Here is a 19,571-nt window from a genome sequence, read left to right as displayed (position 1 = left end):
ACCAACCACTGAAACTACCGAAAGGACTTTCTGCCTTTGAGCAGCTCTTGGGGCAATGAAGCAAAGTAACCCAGCTCAACGGTCTCTGAAGATCCACCTGCCTTTCTGCGTTCCCCAGAGGGTGATTCTCAGATCGATTTTCCATCTCCTGATCTCCAGAAAGGAAACAATAGGGTCACACAGATGAGGCTGGCCAGCCACCACACACATGTGTATGTAGCGTAGCATCCAAATCAGCTGTTGTGTTGTTCTGCCCACCATCGTGTGCGGGGGTGTGGAAACAACTGGAGAAAGGCTTCACATATGTTCCTCTCAAAACACACCACCACTGGGTGTGAAAGAAACAATGCCCCGGGGCAGAGCCCAAAAGCTTGACCCTTAAGCGGGATGATGCGTAGGCAGAAAAATCTGAATTTTGGCTTCTACAGAAAATAATCTGACATGGGACAGGGGGTGGTAGGGTCAAACGCAGGCCAGGTGTCCCCTTTCCCTTTCTCTCTTGGTGGCCCTCTTGTCCTTTTCCCCTGAAGGAACAGATGCGAAGTTCCTTCAGACCCAAAACTCTTTGCAATCTTTTTTCTTTTAGCCCGTGCAAAATTTTCAAAATCCCCCGTAGAGTTGGCAGGAGAGAGTGGAAGCCAAAGGATGGACAGGATTCGAGCAGCCTCCTGGAGACTTTCTTGAAGGTTCAGAATGGTCCAGTTTTGGGGGCCTGCCAGATCTGGGGTTGACGTGAGGGCAACCTCAGGCGATAGTGGAGGAGGGCTGATGAAGAAGGCATGCAGAGGCTTAGCGGCCTGGCCCACCCAGCTCTTGCGTTAGGAGGGCTTGTGGGAGTCAAAGCTTCTGGCTGGAGATCCGCTGGTTCCTTTTTTTATTTGAAAAGCCGACATCTGTGGGTGATATTTTCCGTCAGGGGCTGAAATTGGTTCCTGCCTTTGTCCTATTGTGAAAAGCGGTTCGCAAAGGCCTTCACGGTGCTCCGTCTCTCGCCGGTGACGCCCTGCCCTGCCATTTCGCACCTCCTCTCCTTCACACCCCAAATATCTCAGCTTGGGGGGGGTCTCTCTCTCCCTCCACCCCACAGAACGCTGTGCCACCCCCTCCCCAATCCCCCGAGCGTGACAATGGGCCCATGTGTTTCCGTGGGGGGGTGAGGAATTCAAAGGGGGCGGAGGGGACAATGGGGCCCTGTCTGGGCCACTCGCCTCCTCGGCGGGACCAGGGTCGGAGGGCCATGACTCATGCCAGGGGATGAAATGCCAGGGGGCACGGGGGCTTTGCCATGCTGCAGGGGAGTGTGGAAGCCATCCAAGAGAGGTGGGGACTTGGCAGCTCCAGTTCAGACACACACACACCGCACCATCCAAGCCAGCCCGAGCCGACAACTTCACTGCAGTCAGCAGCTTCTGCTCTGGAGTCTCCAGGCTGGCTGTGAGGATACGGAGAGCCGGAGAAAAGGTATCCGGAGCAAGAGGGTCTGGGAGCATGCGTGAGCGGCTGGGCAGCTTTTCAGGACACAGATCCCGATCACGCATGTGATACCGCATGGCAAAGTGGGCAGAAAAAAAATGTAAATATGCAGGAGCTGCTCCTGTTTTAGGGATCTGAGGTTGCAAATCTCTGGATCACCAGAAGGGGCAGCAACCTTTGGTGCTCTGCTGTGGTGCCCTCTAGGGGCCATCCAGAGCCTTGCGGTTCAGCCCTAACTGGTTGGGGTTTTTTTTTGCCCTCTCCACTCTTCTGCCTTTAATGGGAGCTTGAGAGCTTGAAATTGGGGCTTTGTCTGAGCTGCAGAAGGAAGACGCTTTGCACTGAATCTGTCTCTCTCTCTCTGTGTCCTCTCTCTCTGTCTTTCTCTCTGTCTCTCTCTCTCTGTACGTTTCTCACGGTCTCTCTCTCTCTGCTCTCTCTGTGTCTCTCTGTGTGTGTTTTCTCTCTCTCTCTCTCTCTCTCTGTGTGTTCTCTCTGTCACTCTCTCTCTTTCTTTCGGTCTCTCTCTTTCTGTTTGTCTCTCTCTGTGTGTCTTTCTTTTGGTCTCTCTCTCTCTCTCTCTCTCTCTCTCTCTCTCTCTCTCTCTCTCATGTCTTTCTCTCTGTTTCTCTCTCTGTGTGTCTTTCTTTGGGTCTCTCTCTCTGTTTATCTGTCTCTCTCTCTGGGAGCGTGCATACATGTTGTCAACATTTGGGTCATAAATCAGGATGTTAAAATTTTTGTCTATAAAGTAGCAGAGGGGAAATCTCAGCCGGTTGTATCATGTAAATTTGAGTAAGATTCTATAGAGGAACTTGATGCTCTGTTGTTGTCATCAAATTTCCTGGGTGTGTTTTGCAAATTGTGACACACATGCACACACTCCACTGCAGAGCTGTGGTTTCTGGAGAAGCCAAGGGATGACCGAGAGGCCCTTCTGAATGGGGGGGGGGTCCAGGGAACCCTTTTCTGCTGGCTAAGCATTAGGGGGGCCAAAGAGACAGGAAATACAGATTTCCTCCCCCCCCCCTCTCCCTCTGTGTTGGCTTTATTTTATTTTGCTGTTTTCTTGCTTAGCCTTTTTTTCCCGCTCCTACAGGTCCTGGGCTCCAAAGGCTTTCCAGCGCTCTGGGAAATGGGGAGGCCAGCAGCCACCGTTCCCATTGTCCTGCTTTGTGGGAAATTCCTTGTAATATTCCTTCTAAGGGAAACGCTGGGCCAGAGCAAGCAACGAGAGGGGTAAGGCGATTTAGAAAGAAGGGAACTAAGCGGTGAAGTAATACAGAGCTCATACAGCAGCCAGGAGGTTCAAGCACTAAGCAATTCCTCTTTCTTGTTCTTGGGAAGCATCTGAAAAATTTAGTTACGCCTTGAAAACAATTCGAGAGACACGTTTGCGTAAAAACACACAACCCTGGCGTGAGTTAACCACTTCTTCGGCTGTGTTGGCTACTGTTGGACTTAGTGCGCTGGGCCAACAACTCAGCAGATGAAAGCCACGATGCAAAATAAAAATAAAAGGAGGTCCCTTTTTTTGGACAGGAAACTAGTGTCTGTGGAACTCACTGACACAAGAATATCCTGAGGATTGCAACACTTTATTTAAAAAAAAAAGATTCATCAAAATAGGAGAAGGATGGATAATCCTTTATTGTTCTTTTCTTCTCCTCGTGGCAGAGCTCTTGCTAAATTCTGCTGCTTTTTGAATAGAGGTTGTCTTTGAATTATGACCGGTCAGTTAGCGAACATTTGAAGTTCTGACGGACCTATCTAGGGGTGACTTACAACCCAGATTTGAAGTTCTGATGGCCAACCCCCTGCGGTCATGTGCCCACACTTAGGATACATGCAACCAGCCTCCATTTGCGGCTGTGTGCAGTGTCCTGCAACCACGCAATCACATTTTATGACGGTTTTGATAAAAACTGGTTTTTACTTCTGATTTGGGCAAAAACGCACCTGGGGCAAACCGTTAGTTTGCTTAATGACCGTGTTGTTTGCTTAACACACTGCGGTGATTCTCTTAGCGACCACCCCAAAAAAGATCCTAAAATGAAGTCAGTTATTTGACCGCTTTACAATTGTCATGAGTTACGACCTTGATAGGTATAGACTCCATTCTGGTCATAACTCGAGAACTCCTTGTAGTAGTGATAATTGTTAAGGTTGCAATCCATTGATGGTTTTCTTAGCGAGTTTTTTTGAAAGTGGATTATCCTTGCCTTCTTCCTAGAGCTGGAGATGATTGGCCCTAAGTCACTTTCCAAGGTGGTGTGTGAAAGAGGATGAATTGCTAGAGGGAGAGAATTCAGAGGAGAGGATGAGGGGTTTGGTGTTTCTCTGTTTGTTTTCCTCAAGTCAGGATTGAGTCCTGGAGGCTGTGTGCACCAGTTCCCTGCAGTTTTCTTGGCCAGGTTTCACAAGTAGGAGGTCCATTCCTCCTCTTTCCTAGGACTGACTGGCCCAAGATCACCCAGCTGACATTAGGACTAAGAATAGAATAGAATAGATAGAATACAGAGTTGGAAGGGACCTTGGAGGTCTTCTAGTCCAACCCCCTGTCTAAATAGGAAACCCTACACTACTTCAGACAAATGGTTATCCAACATCTCCTTACAGACTTCCAGTGTTGGACCATTCACAAGTTCCGGAGTCAAGTTGTTCCACTGATTAATTGTTCTGTCAGGAAATTTCTCCCCAGTTCTAAGTTCTGGTTCTCACCTTGATTAGTTTCCACCCATTGCTTCTTGTTGAGGCAGGATTAGAACTCAACTCCTCCTGGTTTCCAGCCTGGAACTTTCACCACTACATCAGACTGGCTCCATCAGACAATTCAGCCAAGGGTAAAACGTTCTCCTGCTGTTCTAGGTTTTTTCTCTGACCCAATTTGTATGGATTAGAAGAGACAAATTTGCTTCTTCAGTGTCCTCCCATTTCTACCCACAGCCAAGTGTGTGCCCGAAATATGGAGATCCCTTAGCCTACAATGAGACGTACGCCAAGCCCCAACACCAGCCATATTTGACGCTGTGCCCAGGACCTCGCGTGTGCAGTTCTTACAGGTATGATCAAAATTTGGATCAGACGAGGATTCAGAAGGATCTGTGGCAGTGGTGGGCTTCAATTTTTTTTAGAATCTCTTCTGTAGGTGTGGCCTGGTTTGTGGGAGTGGCTTGCCAACCATATGATTGGGTGGGAGTGGCTTGCTGGCCGTGTGACCAAGTGGGAGTGGCTTGGCAGTCATGCGACTGGGTGGGCGTGGCCAACTTGTAAAATGTGGTGAAACTTACTTAACAACGCTCTTGCTTAGCAACCAAAATGTTGGCTCAGAAACTCTGGCATTTGAAGCACGCAAGTCTTAAAGCTATCAAGTTACCTTTGCACCCCTAACCGTTTAGAAAAAAACCCCAGGGGTGTTCAAACTTGACAGCTTTAAGACTTGTGGACTTCAACTCCCAGAATTCCTCCTCTTGCTCTTCATCTTGATGATGTGTGGACGGGCGGGGGGAGGGAGCTGGAACCGGTTCTAAACGGCACTGTAGATTTCTGGAACCTCTTCTATAGAAGAGGTTAGAACTGGCAGGAAGCCACCCCGATCTGTGGGTCCTATATTTGTGGCAGAGGAGAGGGAGAACTACAACAGGCTAATTTGGTGGCTCAAAAGTGAGACACTGGTGAAGCGGGCACAGCAGCGCCTGTGTTTTCTGTGTCACCTAAGAAAAGTACATTTTCCTCCCACTGTCCTTACCACTTTATACAGAGGGACTTCTACCTGAGCCCTTGGCGATCGGCATGCATTTATGATGGTTGTAGGATCCATTTGTAACCTTCCCAGCTTGTTTCTGTCAAACAAAATCATTGGGGGAAAACTGGATTTGCCTAACAATTGTGGTAGAAAAGTCATAAAATGACCTTAGGAGTCCTGGTGGCGCAGTGGTTAGACTACAGTATTGCAGGCTAACTCTGCCAACTGCCAGCAGTTTGATCCTGAAGGGCTCAAGGTTGTCTCATCCTTCCATCTTTCCGAAGTCGGTAAAATGAGGACCCAGATTGTTGGGAGAAATATGCTGACCTTGTAACCCCTTAGAGAGTGCTGTAAAGCATTATTATTCATTTCATTTATCATTTTAATTTATTTGTATGCCGCCCTTTTCCCTGAAAGGGACTCAGGGCGGCTCACAACTCAAAGGGAGGGGAAAAACAAACAAAGTTACAAAAAACATAAAAACCATGCATAATTAAAAAGCACAACAGTCATACCATTCGAAGTGGGGCAGCGAGTCTTTAGCCCCAGGCCTGTCGGAACAGCCAGGTTTTAAGGGCTATGCGGAAGGCCTGGAGGGTGGTGAGGGTACGAATCTCCACGGGGAGTTCGTTCCAGAGGGTCGGAGCAGCCACAGAGAAGGCCCTCCTCCGGGTAGTCGCCAGTCGACACTGGCCGGCTGATGGAATTCGGAGGAGGCCTAGTCTGTGGGATCTAATTGGTCTAGTGGAGGTAATTGGCAGTAGGCGGTCTCTCAAGTACCCAGATCCAATACCATGAAGGGCTTTGTAGGTGACAACTAGCACCTTGAAGCGTACCCGGAGATCAACAGGCAGCCAGTGCAGCTCGCGGAGGATATGGAGCGGTATATAAATCTAAGAGCTATTGTTATAAAATAAGATGTGACTTAATGATGCATCATTTAGGGATGGACATTCCAGTCCAAATGATGGCCATAAGTTGAGGGATGCCTGTAATTAACAGCTAATGACCTTCCTTTGTTGTAAGTACCACTGTGCCGGAAAGTAGAATAAATGTACAGAAAAATAGATGGGGCTATTTGAGGTTCTCTCCACCCCGCTCAGGAGAATGAACATGGCTTCTCTTCTGTAGGACGACCTACCGGCTAGCCACGCGGCAGGTGCGGAAAGAGATCTTACAGGCCCACATCATTTGCTGCCCAGGATGGAAGAAACGTCACCTGGGGGACACTAAGTGCGAGGAAGGTGAGCGATCAAATCCCGTAGAACAATTTCCGATGGACTTTCTGTGCACTAAATACAATAACCGATAGTTAACAGAGGGATTTGAAGATTAGTGGAATGTTTAGTTTAACCTATTGACTGTTCTCTCGGTCTCTCTCTCTCTCGGTCTCTCTCTCTCTCTCTCTCTCTCTCTCTCTCTGTATAATCTATCTATCTATCTGTCTGTCTGCCTGCCTACCTGTATCTATCTGTCTATCTATCTGCCTGCCTGCCTCCATCTGTCTATCTGCCTGCCTGCCTCTATCTGTCTATCTGCCTACCTGCCTGCTCTATTTGCCTGCCTGCCTCTGTCTGTATATCTGCCTGCCTGCCTGGCTCTATTTGCCTTCCTGCCTGCTTGCCTCTATCTGTCTGTCTGCCTGCCTGCCTGCCTGCCTCTATTTGCCTGCCTGCCTGCCTGCCTGCCTGCCTGCTGCCTGCCTGCCTCTATCTATCTATCTATCTATCTATCTATCTATCTATCTATCTATCTATCTATCTATCTATCTATCTATCTATCTCTTTCTCTCTCTCTCTCTCTCTCTCTGCCTGCCTGCCTGCCTGCCTCTATTTGCTTGCCTGCCTTCCTGCCTCTATCTATCTATCTATCTATCTATCTATCTATCTATCTCTCTCTCTCTCTCTCTCTCTCTCTGTCTGTCTGTCTGTCTGTCTGTCTGTCTGTCTGTCTATCTATCTATCTATCTATCTATCTATCTATCTATCTATCTATCTATCTATCTATCTATCTATCTATCTATCTATCTATCGTAAAAGGGAGGACAATTTATTGTTTTTTTTTCTTTTTTCACCTCTAATAAAGCATAAGCATAAACATGACAAGATAAATAAATAATAAATATACATACATACATACATACATGCATACATACAAAATTATGCATGTACCTATATGTATTCTATGACACGGAGATAGGAACACAACACAACCTCTCTTGGGACTAATGAATATGCTTGGTGCCCTAAGTGTGGAGACATGTGGTGAGCCTTCCCCTCTCCTTTCTCCCCCCCAGCCATTTGTCACAAGTCATGCCAGAATGGAGGCAGCTGCATCCAACCAAATAAGTGCCAGTGTCCGCCTGGCTGGGGCGGACGGTATTGCCAGATTGGTGAGTGGAAGGCAGGAGTCTCGGGGATTTGGTTCCTGGTCCTGCGTCTTCTCCCTTTGCTCAGATTTTCTGGGTCTCTTACTTCTCCCATCAGGCCGGTAGGCAGGTTTCTCTTTCATGTGGGCCAAATTTGACAAGTGAGCAGTGGATTTTTTTTTAAAAAAGGGTGGGGTTCTAGTCCTTATGATTATTGAGGATATGTAGAAAATGTATGTAGCTTGCCTTCAGAAGTTGTGGGAGCTTCATCCCTGGAAGCTTTCAAGAAGCGATTGGACTGCCAACTGTGTGTGTGGGGGGGTCAGACTTGATGACCTACAAGATCCCTTCAAACTCTGTTAATCTGTTTTAAAAATACTACCAGTTGTATAGACGGGGTCAAATGGCTCTCACAAGATTATGGTCCTTAATGCTGTGCTTCCCCAACCAGGATAAATTGGGCAATTTTTGTTTTGAGCATTGACATACAAAAGCTTTACTCATCACAACGAGTTTTCCCTACAGTCAAATAGATATTACGGAGGGTTTTTTTCCCCCCCCCAATCAGTTAAATATATCCAGCCACTACTTGTGTATGTTTCTGGATAACTATAGATAGTCCTCGACTTACGACCGCAACTGAGCCCCAAAATTTCTGTTACTAAGTAAGGCACCTGTTAAATGGGTTTGCCCCATTTTTTACGACGGTTCCCGCCACGGTTGTTAAGCGAATCACTAAGCCAAGTTAGTAACCCGGCTGTGACGTGAATCTGGCTTCCCCATTGACTTTGCTTGTCGGAAGGTCTCAAAATCACGGGACCCCGGGACACTGCAACCGTCGTAAATAGGAGTCAGTTGCCCAAATTTTGATCACGTGGGATGCTGCAATGGTCCCAACTGTGAAAAAGAGTGGTAGGTCACTTTTTTCCCCGCCAGTGCCATCGTCACTTCGAACGGTCCTTAAATGAATGGTGGTAAGTCGAGGACTACCTGTAAAACAAGAGTTTGAAACAGTACAGCTGTTAAAAAAGGGCATGGGGGTTATCTGGTGAATGCCCCCTTAATGCCCTAATCCAGGAGTGTCAAACTTGATTTCATTGAGGGCCGCATCAGGGTTGTGTTGGACCTTGTGGGGTGGGTGGGTGTGGCCAGGATGGGCGTGGCCAGCTCGATGTCACTTGTGTGTGTGCGTCAGGGGTGCCCATGGCGGCCCAAGCATTCCGCCAGCTAAATGGAGCGCAGGAGGCTGCGATAGCCTCCTGCAACCCACTGCCAGCAAAAATGGAGTCCAGAAGGCCCACAACTCTTGAATTTGATACCCTGCCCTAGCCAAACACAATGGTTTACCATTCTTGGTCAGGGTGGTGATACATTTATCAGGATGAATACCGTTCCAGAGGAAAAGATTTGACCAGAGGAGGATATCCCAGTTAAAGCCATTCTGATCACTCTTTCATTTGTGCTTCTGGTTTGTTTAGATGTGGACGAGTGTGACACGCCGCTTGCTCGCTGCACGCAAGACTGCCTTAACACTGCGGGAAGCTACAAGTGCCAGTGTCGGGCTGGTTACGCCCTTGAGCCAGATGGCAAGAGCTGTCGCCTGCTTCCCACCGGCCAGGCCGTCCCTCTGCTTGGCACCAAAGGTGGGTGTTACGATGACCGAGAGCTTGAAGTGTGGAAAGGCTGGGCGTAGAGAAGCAATGGGAAGAAGCAACCTAGAACTAAAGAGAAATTTGTTGACAGTGAGGACAATTCACCAGTGGAATGCCTTGCCTCTAGAAGTTGTGGGTGCTCCAATATTGAAGGTTTTTTATTCTAGTTATTATAGGATAGAGCTGGAAGGCACTTTGGAAATCTTCCATTCCAGCCCCTGCTCAAGCAGGAGACCCTGTACCATTTCAGAGCCGAGGTGGCGCAGTGGTTAGAGTGCAGTACTGCAGCCACTTCAGCTGACTGCTGACTGCAGTTCGGTGGTTCAAATCTCACCGGCTCAGGGTTGACTCAGCCTTCCATCCTTCCGAGGTGGGTAAATGAGGACCTGGATTGTTGGGGGCAATATGCTGACTCTGTAAACCGCTTAGAGAGGGCTGAAAGCCCTATGAAGCGGTATATAAGTCTAACTGCTATTGCTATTCATTGGCTGTCCAATGTCTTCTCAAAACCTCCAGTGATGTTGAAGCATCCACAACTTCTGAAGGCAAAGCTGTTCCACTGGTTAATTGTCCTCACTGCTAGGAAGTTTCTCCTTTGTTCCAGGTTGCTTCTCTCCTTGGTTAGTTTCCATCCATTGTTTCCTGTCCTGCCTCCTGGTACTTTGGAAAACAAGTTGACTCCCTCTTCTTTGTGGCAGCTCCTCAATTACTGGCATGCTACTATCATGTCCCGTCCCCCCGTCCTTCTTTTCTCTAGACTAGCCAAACCCAAATCCTGCAACCGTTCTTCATACAATACAATAATACAATGCAATAGCAGGTTGGAAGGGACCTTGGAGGTCTTCTAGTCCAACCCCCTGCCTAGGCAGGAAACCCTATACGGTTTCAGACAAATGACTATTAAGCAAAGATAAGATAAACAAGAATCAATGAAGGAATATAACAAAACTCAAAAAAATAGTTATGAGTAAAATAAGAGGGTTGAGAATGGTGAAATCCAAATGAAATACAATAGAAGGGGAAATAATATAAGGTGAGCAGTATCGATTGATAATTGCTATTAGAAAGAACAGGCTCCTGTTCGTATTGTATTGTGTAAATGTGGTGTACGTCTAAATTTTGTGTGTGTATTTTACATGTTTGTTAACAAAAAATAAATTTTTTAAAAAAAGAGAGTATCTCAAAGGACACTGAATGTATCACCTCGTTCTTGTTTTAAACACTCCGGTCTGTGGTTATTTAGCTGCACAACAAGCACACAGCCCGGTTTGCATCTGATGCTTCTGATTTGGTTGCGCCGAGGTGCAGATCATGAGGGCCGAAACGCGGTGAGAAGGTGATGCATTCTGTTTCACAATTTCTTTGCTGCAAGAGGAAATGCTCTTCACCAGCAACTGTCAGGGCTCCGAGTAACACCCCCAACGAAAGAAGCTTGAGGTTCCTCAAAGTTCCACTTTATTAGAGATGTCATATTGGCACATCTGGGAAAACCCGAATCTGAAAGCTTCCAGGTTTCCTCCCACCCCCAAGTGAAAGCTCAAGTCCCTGCCCAACACCCACATGTCCATCACATGGTCCAATCAGGCACCATCCAAAACTGGAGATGCCTCCCAGTCACACCATCACAGCTGCCGGGCAAGGTGTCCTTGATTCTCTGAGAAAAGAACGTTATTTTGACTATATATCTCCCATACACCATATAATCCCCCCCCCATTTTCCCACAGTAGAAATTGTGGCAGCCAAATGTAAAAGATGGCTTCCAGGCCTGGCAGCAACAGTGTTGTGGCTTTCTCGTTACAGCTGGATAAATTTTTCAGCTTGTGTAATTTGCAACTCCTCCATAAATAAGGTTGACTGGGTGCTGAGCGTTGCACTTGATGAACCTCTTTTCTTTTGCAGAAACAAGCTTCTAGCCCCTAAGACCTCACAAAGTTTTTGAATTCTCAGAAGGAAGTGAAGTGCAGCCTTGGGCATAAAAAATGAGATAGGAATCAATACAATACAAAACAATAGCAGAGTTGGAAGGGACCTTGGAGGTCTTCTAGTCCAACCTCTTGCCTAGGCAGGAAACGCTATACCGTTTCAGACAAATGGCTATCCAACATCTTCTTAAAGACTTCCAGTGTTGGGGCATTCACAACTTCTGGAGGCAACTTCTGTTCCACTGATCAATTGTTCTAACTGTCAGGAAATTTCTCCTCTGTTCTAAGTTGCTTCTCTCCTTGATTAGTTTCCACCCATTGCTTCTTGTCCTGGCCTCAGGTCCCCGGAGAATAGTTTGACTCCCTCTTCTTTGTGGCAACCCCTGAGATATTGGAACACTGCTATCATGTCTCCCCTAGTCCTTCTTTTCATTAAACTGGACATACCCAGTTGCTGCAACCGTTCTTCATGTTTTAGCCTCCAGTCCCCTAATCATCTTTGTTGCTCTTCTCTGCACTCTTTCTAGTCTTTGCATCTTTTCCACATCATGGCCCAAAATTGAATGCAGAATTCCAAGTGTGGCCTTTCCAAGGCATTATAAAGTGGTATTAACACTTCACATGATCTTTATTCTATCCCTCTGTTTATGCAGCCTAGAACTGTGTTGGCTTTTTTGGCAGCTGCTGCACACTGCTGGCTCATATTTAAATGGTTGTCCACTAGGACTCCAAGATCCCTCTCACAGTTACTACTGTTGAGCAAGGTACCACCTATACTGTACCTGAATCAAACTGCTTGGTAAAAAAAAATTGAAACAATTCTATATATATTTGTAAGAAAATGGAACATCCTAGATCAGCAAATCTGAGGTTTGATAAAACATGCATGGGATTACTGTAGGGTCCCACAGGTTAATCTGTCAACCATCCACAGATAAAAAGGGCCAGGTACAGGTACTTACAACAGTTTGCTTAGTGACCGTTCAAAGTTACGACGGCACTGAATAAGCCAATTTTTCACAGTGCCACCTTTGCAACATCCCCGTGATCAGGTGATCAAAATTCAAAGGCTTGGCAACTGATAAGTAGAATCTTTATTGTCATTGTACTTAAATACAACGAAATTGGTTGATACTTATGACCATTGCTGTGTCCCGACATCACGCGACCCCCTTTTGCAATCTTCTAGCAAGCAGAGTCCACGGGGGAAGCCAGATCCACTTAACAACCAATTGCTAACTTTATCAATGGCCATGGTTCACTTAAAAAAAGCTGTTTGGGGGGGGGGGAGTCGTAAAACGGGGCCAACACACTTAAACAAACGTCTCGCTTAACAACAGAAATTTGGGGGCTCAATTATAAATGCAACTCGAGGTCTAACCTGTACCCGTTTTGGTACAGCTCTACTAACGTTTTCTTCCTTTTTTCTCTTGCAGTACAAACTTTAGGGATTCAGGAGACAATCCCCAATGAGATCCAGGAGCTTCAAGCAAAAGTGGAACAGCTGGAAGAGGTGAGGCTCTACTCTTTTGAAAGATAACACTCTTGAAGCAAGGTTCTAGACCTGTGAATGGCGAACCTATGGCATACGTGCCACATGTGGCACACGGAGCCATGTTTCCAAGCACACCAAGCATCAGCTGCGGCATGCATGTGCGTGCCAGCCAGCTGATTTTCGCCCTTCTGGAGGGCTGCGGGAGGCCATTTTCACCAACCCCAGGCTTCAGAAAGCCTTTGGAGGTTGGGGAGGGCAAAAAACAGGCACAATGGGCCAACCGGAAGTTCAGGAACAAACTTCCTGTTGGCCCGTTGGGGCCGTTTTTCGCCCTCCCCAGGCTTCTGGAAAGCCTCCGGAGACTGGGGAGGAGTAGTGGCCCAGTGGTGGGTTTCAAAATTTTTTAGAACCTCTTCTGTAGGTGTGGCCTGCTTTGTGAGAGTGGCTTGTTGGCCATGTGACTGGGTGGGAGTGGCTTGCTGGCCATGTGACTGGGTGGGAGTGGCTTGCCAGCCATGTGACTGGGTGGGAGTGGCTTGCCAGCCATGTGACTGGGTGGGCATGGCCAACTTGTAAAATGTGGGGAAACTCACTTAACAACGTTCTTGCTTAGCAACCAAAATGTTGGCTCAGGAACTCTGGCATTGAAGTGTGTAAGTCTTAAAGCTCTCAAATTACAAGACCCTTGCACCCCTAATCCTTTAGAACAAAACCCCCAGAGGTGTTCAAACTTGACAGTTTTAAGACTTGTGGACTTCAACTCCCAGAATTTCTCCTCCAGTCATGTTGGCTCAGGAAATCTGGCATTGAAGTGTGCAAGTCTTAAAGCTCTCAAGTTACAAGACCCTTGCACCCCCTAACCCTTTAGAACAAAAACCCCTCAGGGGTTCAAACTTGACAGCTTTAAGACTTGTGGACTTCAACTCCCAGAATTCCTCCTCTCACTCTTCATCTTGATGATGTGTGGATGGGTGGTGGGGAGGGAACTGGAACCGGTTCTAAACGGCGCTGTAGATTTGTGGAACCTCTTCTATAGAAGAGCTTAGAATTGGCAGGAACCCATCCCTGAGTCGTGCGCGCATGCGGGGGGATTGCGTGGTCCTGCACAGGTGGGCAGGGAGGATTGAATTGGTGTGGGCACACATGCGCGTGCAATTTTGGCACACCGTAAGAAAAGGTTTGCCATCACTGTTCTAGTCTCTCTTATTTATTATTTTTTTGTTACATTTATATGCAGTCCATCTCCCTATCCAAAGTGACTCTGAGGGACTTTGCAGCAGTCCTCTCATTCTTCTTTCACTATGGTGAAGTAGTGAAGGGATTGGGGCTAGAAGTAGGAAGATGCAGATTCTAGACCAGGGGTGGGGCACTATGGCCCTTTTATGACCCCTGGACTGCAACTCCCAGAATTGCTGAGTCACTCCGGAGATAAAGAGATAGCTAGCTCTTCTTAGTTGTGAAGTCGTGTCCAACCCATCGCGACCCCATAGACAACGTTCCTCCAGGCCTTCCTGTTCTTTACCATCCCCCAGGGTCTATTTAAGCTCAGGCCTATTGCTTCGGTGATTCCATCCAGCCACCTCATTCTCTGTCGTCCCCTTCATCTTTTGCCCTCAATCGTTCCCAGCATCAGGCTCTTCTCCAGTGAGTCCTTCCTTCTCATTAGATGGCCAAAGTATTTGAGTTTCCTCTTCAGGATCTGGCCTTCTAAAGAGCAGTCAGTGTTGATCTGCTTTAGGACCGCTTTGATTGCCTTGCAGTCCAAGGGACTCGCAGGAGTCTTCTCCAGCACCATAATTTAAAGGCCTCCATTCTTTGGTGCTCAGCCTTCCTTATGGTCCAACTTTCACAGCCATACATTGCAACTGGGGAAACCATAGCCTTGACTATATGCACTTTTTTTGGCAGGGTGATGTCTCTGCTTTTTAGTATTCTGTCTAGATTTGCCATAGCTTTCCTCCCTAGGAGCAAGCATCTTTAAATTTCTTGGCTGCAGTCACCATCTGCAGTAATCCTGTAGCCCAGGGAAATAAAATCTGTCACTACCACAAACTAGTTCTATTCATAGACAAAAATTCTCTGCAGCAAGGTCTGAGCAAAGGTAGGATTAGCCCTCAGCCACTATAGAAATTTCCCAACAAGCCCCTTCATCTCATCAGCAGACCAAACTTCAACCAAACATAGCTCAGACAAACCCCTAGGATTTGTACATGGCCTCATGGGAGTCTGACAACAGCCAATGGAATATAATGCTCTTACGCAGGAACAGGAAGTTCAAGTGCAAAGCCCAAGAGAAGGTATAAATACACCACCCCACTCTCCACTCCATATGGTCAGCTGCACCAGAGAACCATGTGCCTGGTGGTTCTGCTTCACCATTAAACCATCTTTCCAATCAGCCTCCCTCCAGCCTCCATTTTGTCTCCAGTGCCTTTCTCCTGGCTTGGAACTGAACAAGATAGATATTTCTTCCAACAATAGATAAATATGAACAGACCCACAAAAGTCTTCTCAATTAAATGACAGGAATCCAATCTCCTGGGGCAAATAGGGCTCTAGCTTGGTTTATTTTATTTTGGGGAGGGAGCAGGGGTGGGGTGCTACAGGTTCATCCGGATTCGGGAGAACTCGTAGCTAACGTTATGGCCAGTTCGGAGAACCTCCAAATCAGGGGTGAAATCCAGCAGGTTCTGACAGGTTCTGGAGACCAACCAGTAGTGGAAATTTAGTAGTAGTTTGGAGAACTGGCAAATGCTACCTCTGGCTGGTCCCAGAGTGGGGTGGGAATGGAGATTTTGCAATATCCTTCCCCCACTACGCCCACAAAGCCACGCCACACCCCACCAAGCCACGCCCATAGAACGAGTAGTAAAAAAAATTAATTTCACCACTGCTCCAAATCCCACCTCTGGCTGGCCCCGCCCTGCCCCCCGCCCCGAGTGTCAAAGCAGCCCATTTTGGATTCACGGTAAGTGCAGGGCCCACACGGAGGGCTCGGGAGGGGCAAAAACGGGCCTCCCAGAAGGCCTCTGGAGCCTGGGGGAGGCAGTGTTTGCCCTCCCAGAGGCTTGAGGAAAGCCTCCGAAGCCTGGGGAAGCTGAAAACACCACACACGCCCATACCCGTCGTGGTGCAGGAGGCTGACTAGGCCACGCCCACAGTGGCCACGCCCACTCAGCAACTGGGTGGAGAACCCGTTGCTGAAATCTTTGAAGCCACCCCCTGGGAGAGAGGGTTAAAATGGGTTTGGAAACGAGAGGGATTCAGGGTTTCTCCACAGGGAGAGGAGACAAAGTGGGAAGCGCCTCGCTCGGAAGTCCAAGAAGAGATTCTTAATCAGCGATTTGGGCCCTTCCCTTTCCCTCAGCGCCTGGAGCAAGCCATCTCTATTTTGCCCACCTCCGTGGAGCCCAGCCAAATGAAGGAGATGTGGAACCGCCTTCGTTACTTGACCACGTGGAATCCCTCAGCGCGCAGCTCCTTTTCTGGAAGAGAAACTGGGAGACTGTGAGTATCATAAATCCTGCCACAATTAACAACAGACGGTTCCTTGACGACCACGATCCGTTCAGTGACCGTTCCAAGTTACGCACTGGAAAAAGTGACCACCGGGCTTTGGATTTGAGGACTATTGCAGTGTCCCCATGGCTACCTGACTACAGTAAAATTAAGGGCGCTTGGCAACCAGCATGTACCGTGTTTCCCTGACCCCCGAAATAGCACTTGGCCTTATTTTCATGGAGGTCTTATTATTTTTGAGGTGCAGGAGACAGGATTTATAACTTCTGGAGGCAAGCTGTTCCACTGTCAAGAAATTTCTCCTCAGTTTCTAATTTGCTTCTCTCCTTGATTAGTTTCCCCCCCATTGCTTCTTGTTCTACCCTCAGGTGCCTTGGAGAATAGCTTGCTCCCTCTTCTCTGTGGCAACCCCTGAGATATTGGACAACACTGCTATCATGTCTCCCTAGTCCTTCTTTTCATAAACTAGACATACCCAGTTCCTGCAACCATTCTTCATATGTTTTAGCCTCCAATCCCTATCATCTTTGTTGTTCTTATCTTCACTCTTTCTAGAGTCTCAACATATTTTTAAACAGTCTTACACTTACGTAAGAAAACCAAAAGTACACATATAGATTGGGTGAAATCAGGCTTAATAGCACAATTGTGAGGGATCTTGGAGTCTTAGTGGACAACCAATTAAATATGAGCCAGTAGTGTGAAGTGACAGCCAAAAAAGCCAATGCAACCCTAAGTTGCCTTAACAGAGGGATTCAATCAATATCACATGAGGTACTAAGACCACTTTGCAAAGCCTTAGTAAGTCTTTAGTTAGTAAAGTTAGTGAGGCCACACCTAGATTACTGCAATCCAGTTTTGGTCACACTACAAAAAAGTTCTAGAGAGACTAGAACAGGGGTTGGGAACCTGTGGCTCTGTAGCCGCATGTGGCTCTTTCACCCTCTGCTTGCGCTCCCTGCCCGGTCGGCATCACAATTTTGAGAGGAGCTTCCAGTTTCGGGTGGGGGGTAATCTGGCAACCAGGAGGGGACTCTATGGCAAGGGCGGCTTTTCCAGTCGGCTCCATAATGATAGGGCTTCAGTTAGGACAGGCCGGAAAAGGATGCTGTGCTAGAGGAATACTCTATGGTGGGGGAACCAGACTTCCGTTGCTCCAGAATTGAATGGGGGGCTTCCGGTTAGGAACTTTGTGCCTCCCGGTGTTTTCTTTTCTGTGGGAAACAAGTCCAAATGGCCCTTTGAATGTTAAGGTTGCCAACTCCTGCTCTAGAAAAAGTATGCCAAATAATGCAAAGCAGAGCACCTATGATTAGGAGCCTGGAGGCTAAACATATGAAGAATATTTGCAGGAACTGGGCATGGCTGGTCTAGTGAAGAGAAGGATCAGGGGACAAATGATAGCAGTGTTCCAACATTTGAGGGCTGCCACAGAGAGGAGGGGTCAGCTATTTTCCAAAGCACCTGAGGCCAACAAGGAGTAATGGATGGAAACTGACCAAGGAAGATTCAACTTAGAAATAAGGAGAAATTTTCTGACCGTGAGAAATCAACCAATAGAACACAAGTTGCTTCAGAGTTTGTGGGAGCTTCATCCCTGGAAGTTTTCAGAGACTGGACTGCCACCCATCAGAAATAGCGTGGGTCTCCTGCTTGGGCGGGAGGTTGGACTAGATGACCTACAAGGTCCCTTCCAACTCCAAACATTTTACCTGCCTGGTGAAATTCATTCTGATTCATCAAAAGATTACTTGCCTTTTAGAAGCCACAGCTTTGAGTGGCTTAATTAAACATTTGGGATCATTTTACTACAGTACTTTGTTGATATTAGTTCTGGTGGATGGACAGCCTGGGAGTAGATCAAATCCCTCTCCAAAATAAAACTTGGTTTGATTTTATTTCTAGGATGCTTTTTCAATTCCCAGCCTCATTCTTTCCTTTGGTGTCCTTACCCAGGTGCCTGTCAAAAGATAAGAATGGCTTTGGCTACGACCTCACCCGGTGATGCCCGAATCTTGGGACTCAAACTGGATCAGCAGAAAACCAGCTATCTTTTTCCTACCTCTACGCTGGTGGGTCTTGTCGTTAGAAGCTGAAATTAATTCCCTTTATTTATGCTAGCGGGCACAGCTTTATTAATTGAAAACAAACATAGCAGGTTGCAATTCTGCTGGATTAATTAAGGACAAAGGCTGCCTTCACATCCCACTGAAACTTCCAGATGCACTCCTGACAGCCCAGTGGCATCCGTCCAGAGTTAAGCCTTTTTATAGCTGCTTTAGTGGGATGAGAGAAACATTGTTTTAGAGACTTTTGGAGAGTTTAATCATGGGAGGGATGGGGAATTGGTGATTTGGTATATTCTGCACATTTGGCCCCTTTGGTTCTTGATGGAGCTCCAAAATTGATTCAAGGATCAGGTTAAGCCAACGAGTTTTGATAGCTCTTTTAATTTCTCCCAATTCATTTCCTTGCTGAAATGTACATGCTGTTCGCGAGGAATCCATGCCTTCGCATCTTTTCAAGTACTTTCCTGGTGTTGTATAACTATGTTGTGCTAAGAGGCAAACCTCTGGCCTCCTTCTAGTACCTTCCTCTGCCTGGGTGGCGGAGGTGGGTTGCTAATTTTTTTACTACTGGTTCGGGCGTGCACATGCGCAGAAATGTCCAGCGGGTGGGCAGAGCCTCCCACTGCCGCTACCACCAGTTTGGCCGATCCGGCACCCACCTCTGATGGGGGATTACAATTACAATCACAACAATCCCAGCCAGCCTGCAGAAGATTATGCTAAAGGAATTGCTTGTGTGGCTAAAATTCCTTCTTTGGGTTTGAAAGACGCAATCTTTCGCAAGATCTATCTTTTATGCATATTTTTTATTTGGTTATTGACATTGAATTTTAAATCAGGAAGTTTCCCCGTCCTGTTTTTCCCAGTCACTAGAAGTCATGTTACTAGTTTTTTAGACTTACTAAATCATTTTTTTTTTAAAGAGAGAGAGACCAAGAAGTCAATTTATGCCTATGAAGGCAAACACTTTGAGTTGTGACAGGCCTGTTACCTTGGTGGACTGTTTTTGTACTATTTTAACATTGTTTTTAACTCTTTTAAACTGCCTAAAGCCAAGTGTGAGTGAGTGGCCATAAAAATGGAAAATAAGAAATACAAATAAATAAATAAATTTGCTGGATTTAACAACATAAGATTGCATAATTCATTATTATTAACCACAGAACTGTTTTTGTTGGATTTGCTGAGAATTCTTGAAGTTGTAGTCCTAATATTTAAATCACCAGATTAAAGCCCATTTTAGATAGTGACTTGCAACTGTTCTCTTCAACTGCAAGCAATTGTCTTCTATATTATTATTCTCGAGATGTACATTTTTGGTGTGTAA

General features: G+C 46.8%; 1 protein-coding gene across 1 annotated transcript; it reads left to right on the top strand.

The window, feature by feature from the left end:
- Positions 1 to 1,488: 1,488 nt before the first annotated feature.
- On the top strand, positions 1,489 to 18,660 carry EGFL8 (EGF like domain multiple 8). Its single transcript, XM_032208311.1, has 9 exons — positions 1,489 to 1,492; positions 2,573 to 2,712; positions 4,420 to 4,535; positions 6,350 to 6,462; positions 7,515 to 7,610; positions 9,065 to 9,229; positions 12,598 to 12,674; positions 16,024 to 16,163; positions 18,132 to 18,660. The coding sequence occupies exons 1-9, from the start codon at positions 1,489 to 1,491 to the stop codon at positions 18,178 to 18,180; spliced, it is 900 nt and encodes a 299-aa protein (XP_032064202.1). The 3' UTR covers positions 18,181 to 18,660.
- Positions 18,661 to 19,571: the final 911 nt, after the last annotated feature.

The sequence above is a fragment of the Thamnophis elegans genome, chromosome 2, assembly GCF_009769535.1.
Source record: "Thamnophis elegans isolate rThaEle1 chromosome 2, rThaEle1.pri, whole genome shotgun sequence".
Lineage (NCBI taxonomy): Eukaryota > Metazoa > Chordata > Lepidosauria > Squamata > Colubridae > Thamnophis > Thamnophis elegans.
The sequence above is the reverse complement of the archived record's forward strand: the minus strand, read 5'-3'. Positions and strand labels throughout refer to the sequence as shown.

What these genes read in the sequence shown, in the direction of transcription:
- EGFL8 (XM_032208311.1), top strand. An exon ending in CAGAGCAAGCAACGAGAGGG is followed by an intron (nt 2,713 to 4,419) that starts GTAAGGCGATTT and finishes TTCTACCCACAG; the next exon opens with CCAAGTGTGTGCCCGAAATA. An exon ending in CCCTCTGCTTGGCACCAAAG is followed by an intron (nt 9,230 to 12,597) that starts GTGGGTGTTACG and finishes TTTCTCTTGCAG; the next exon opens with TACAAACTTTAGGGATTCAG.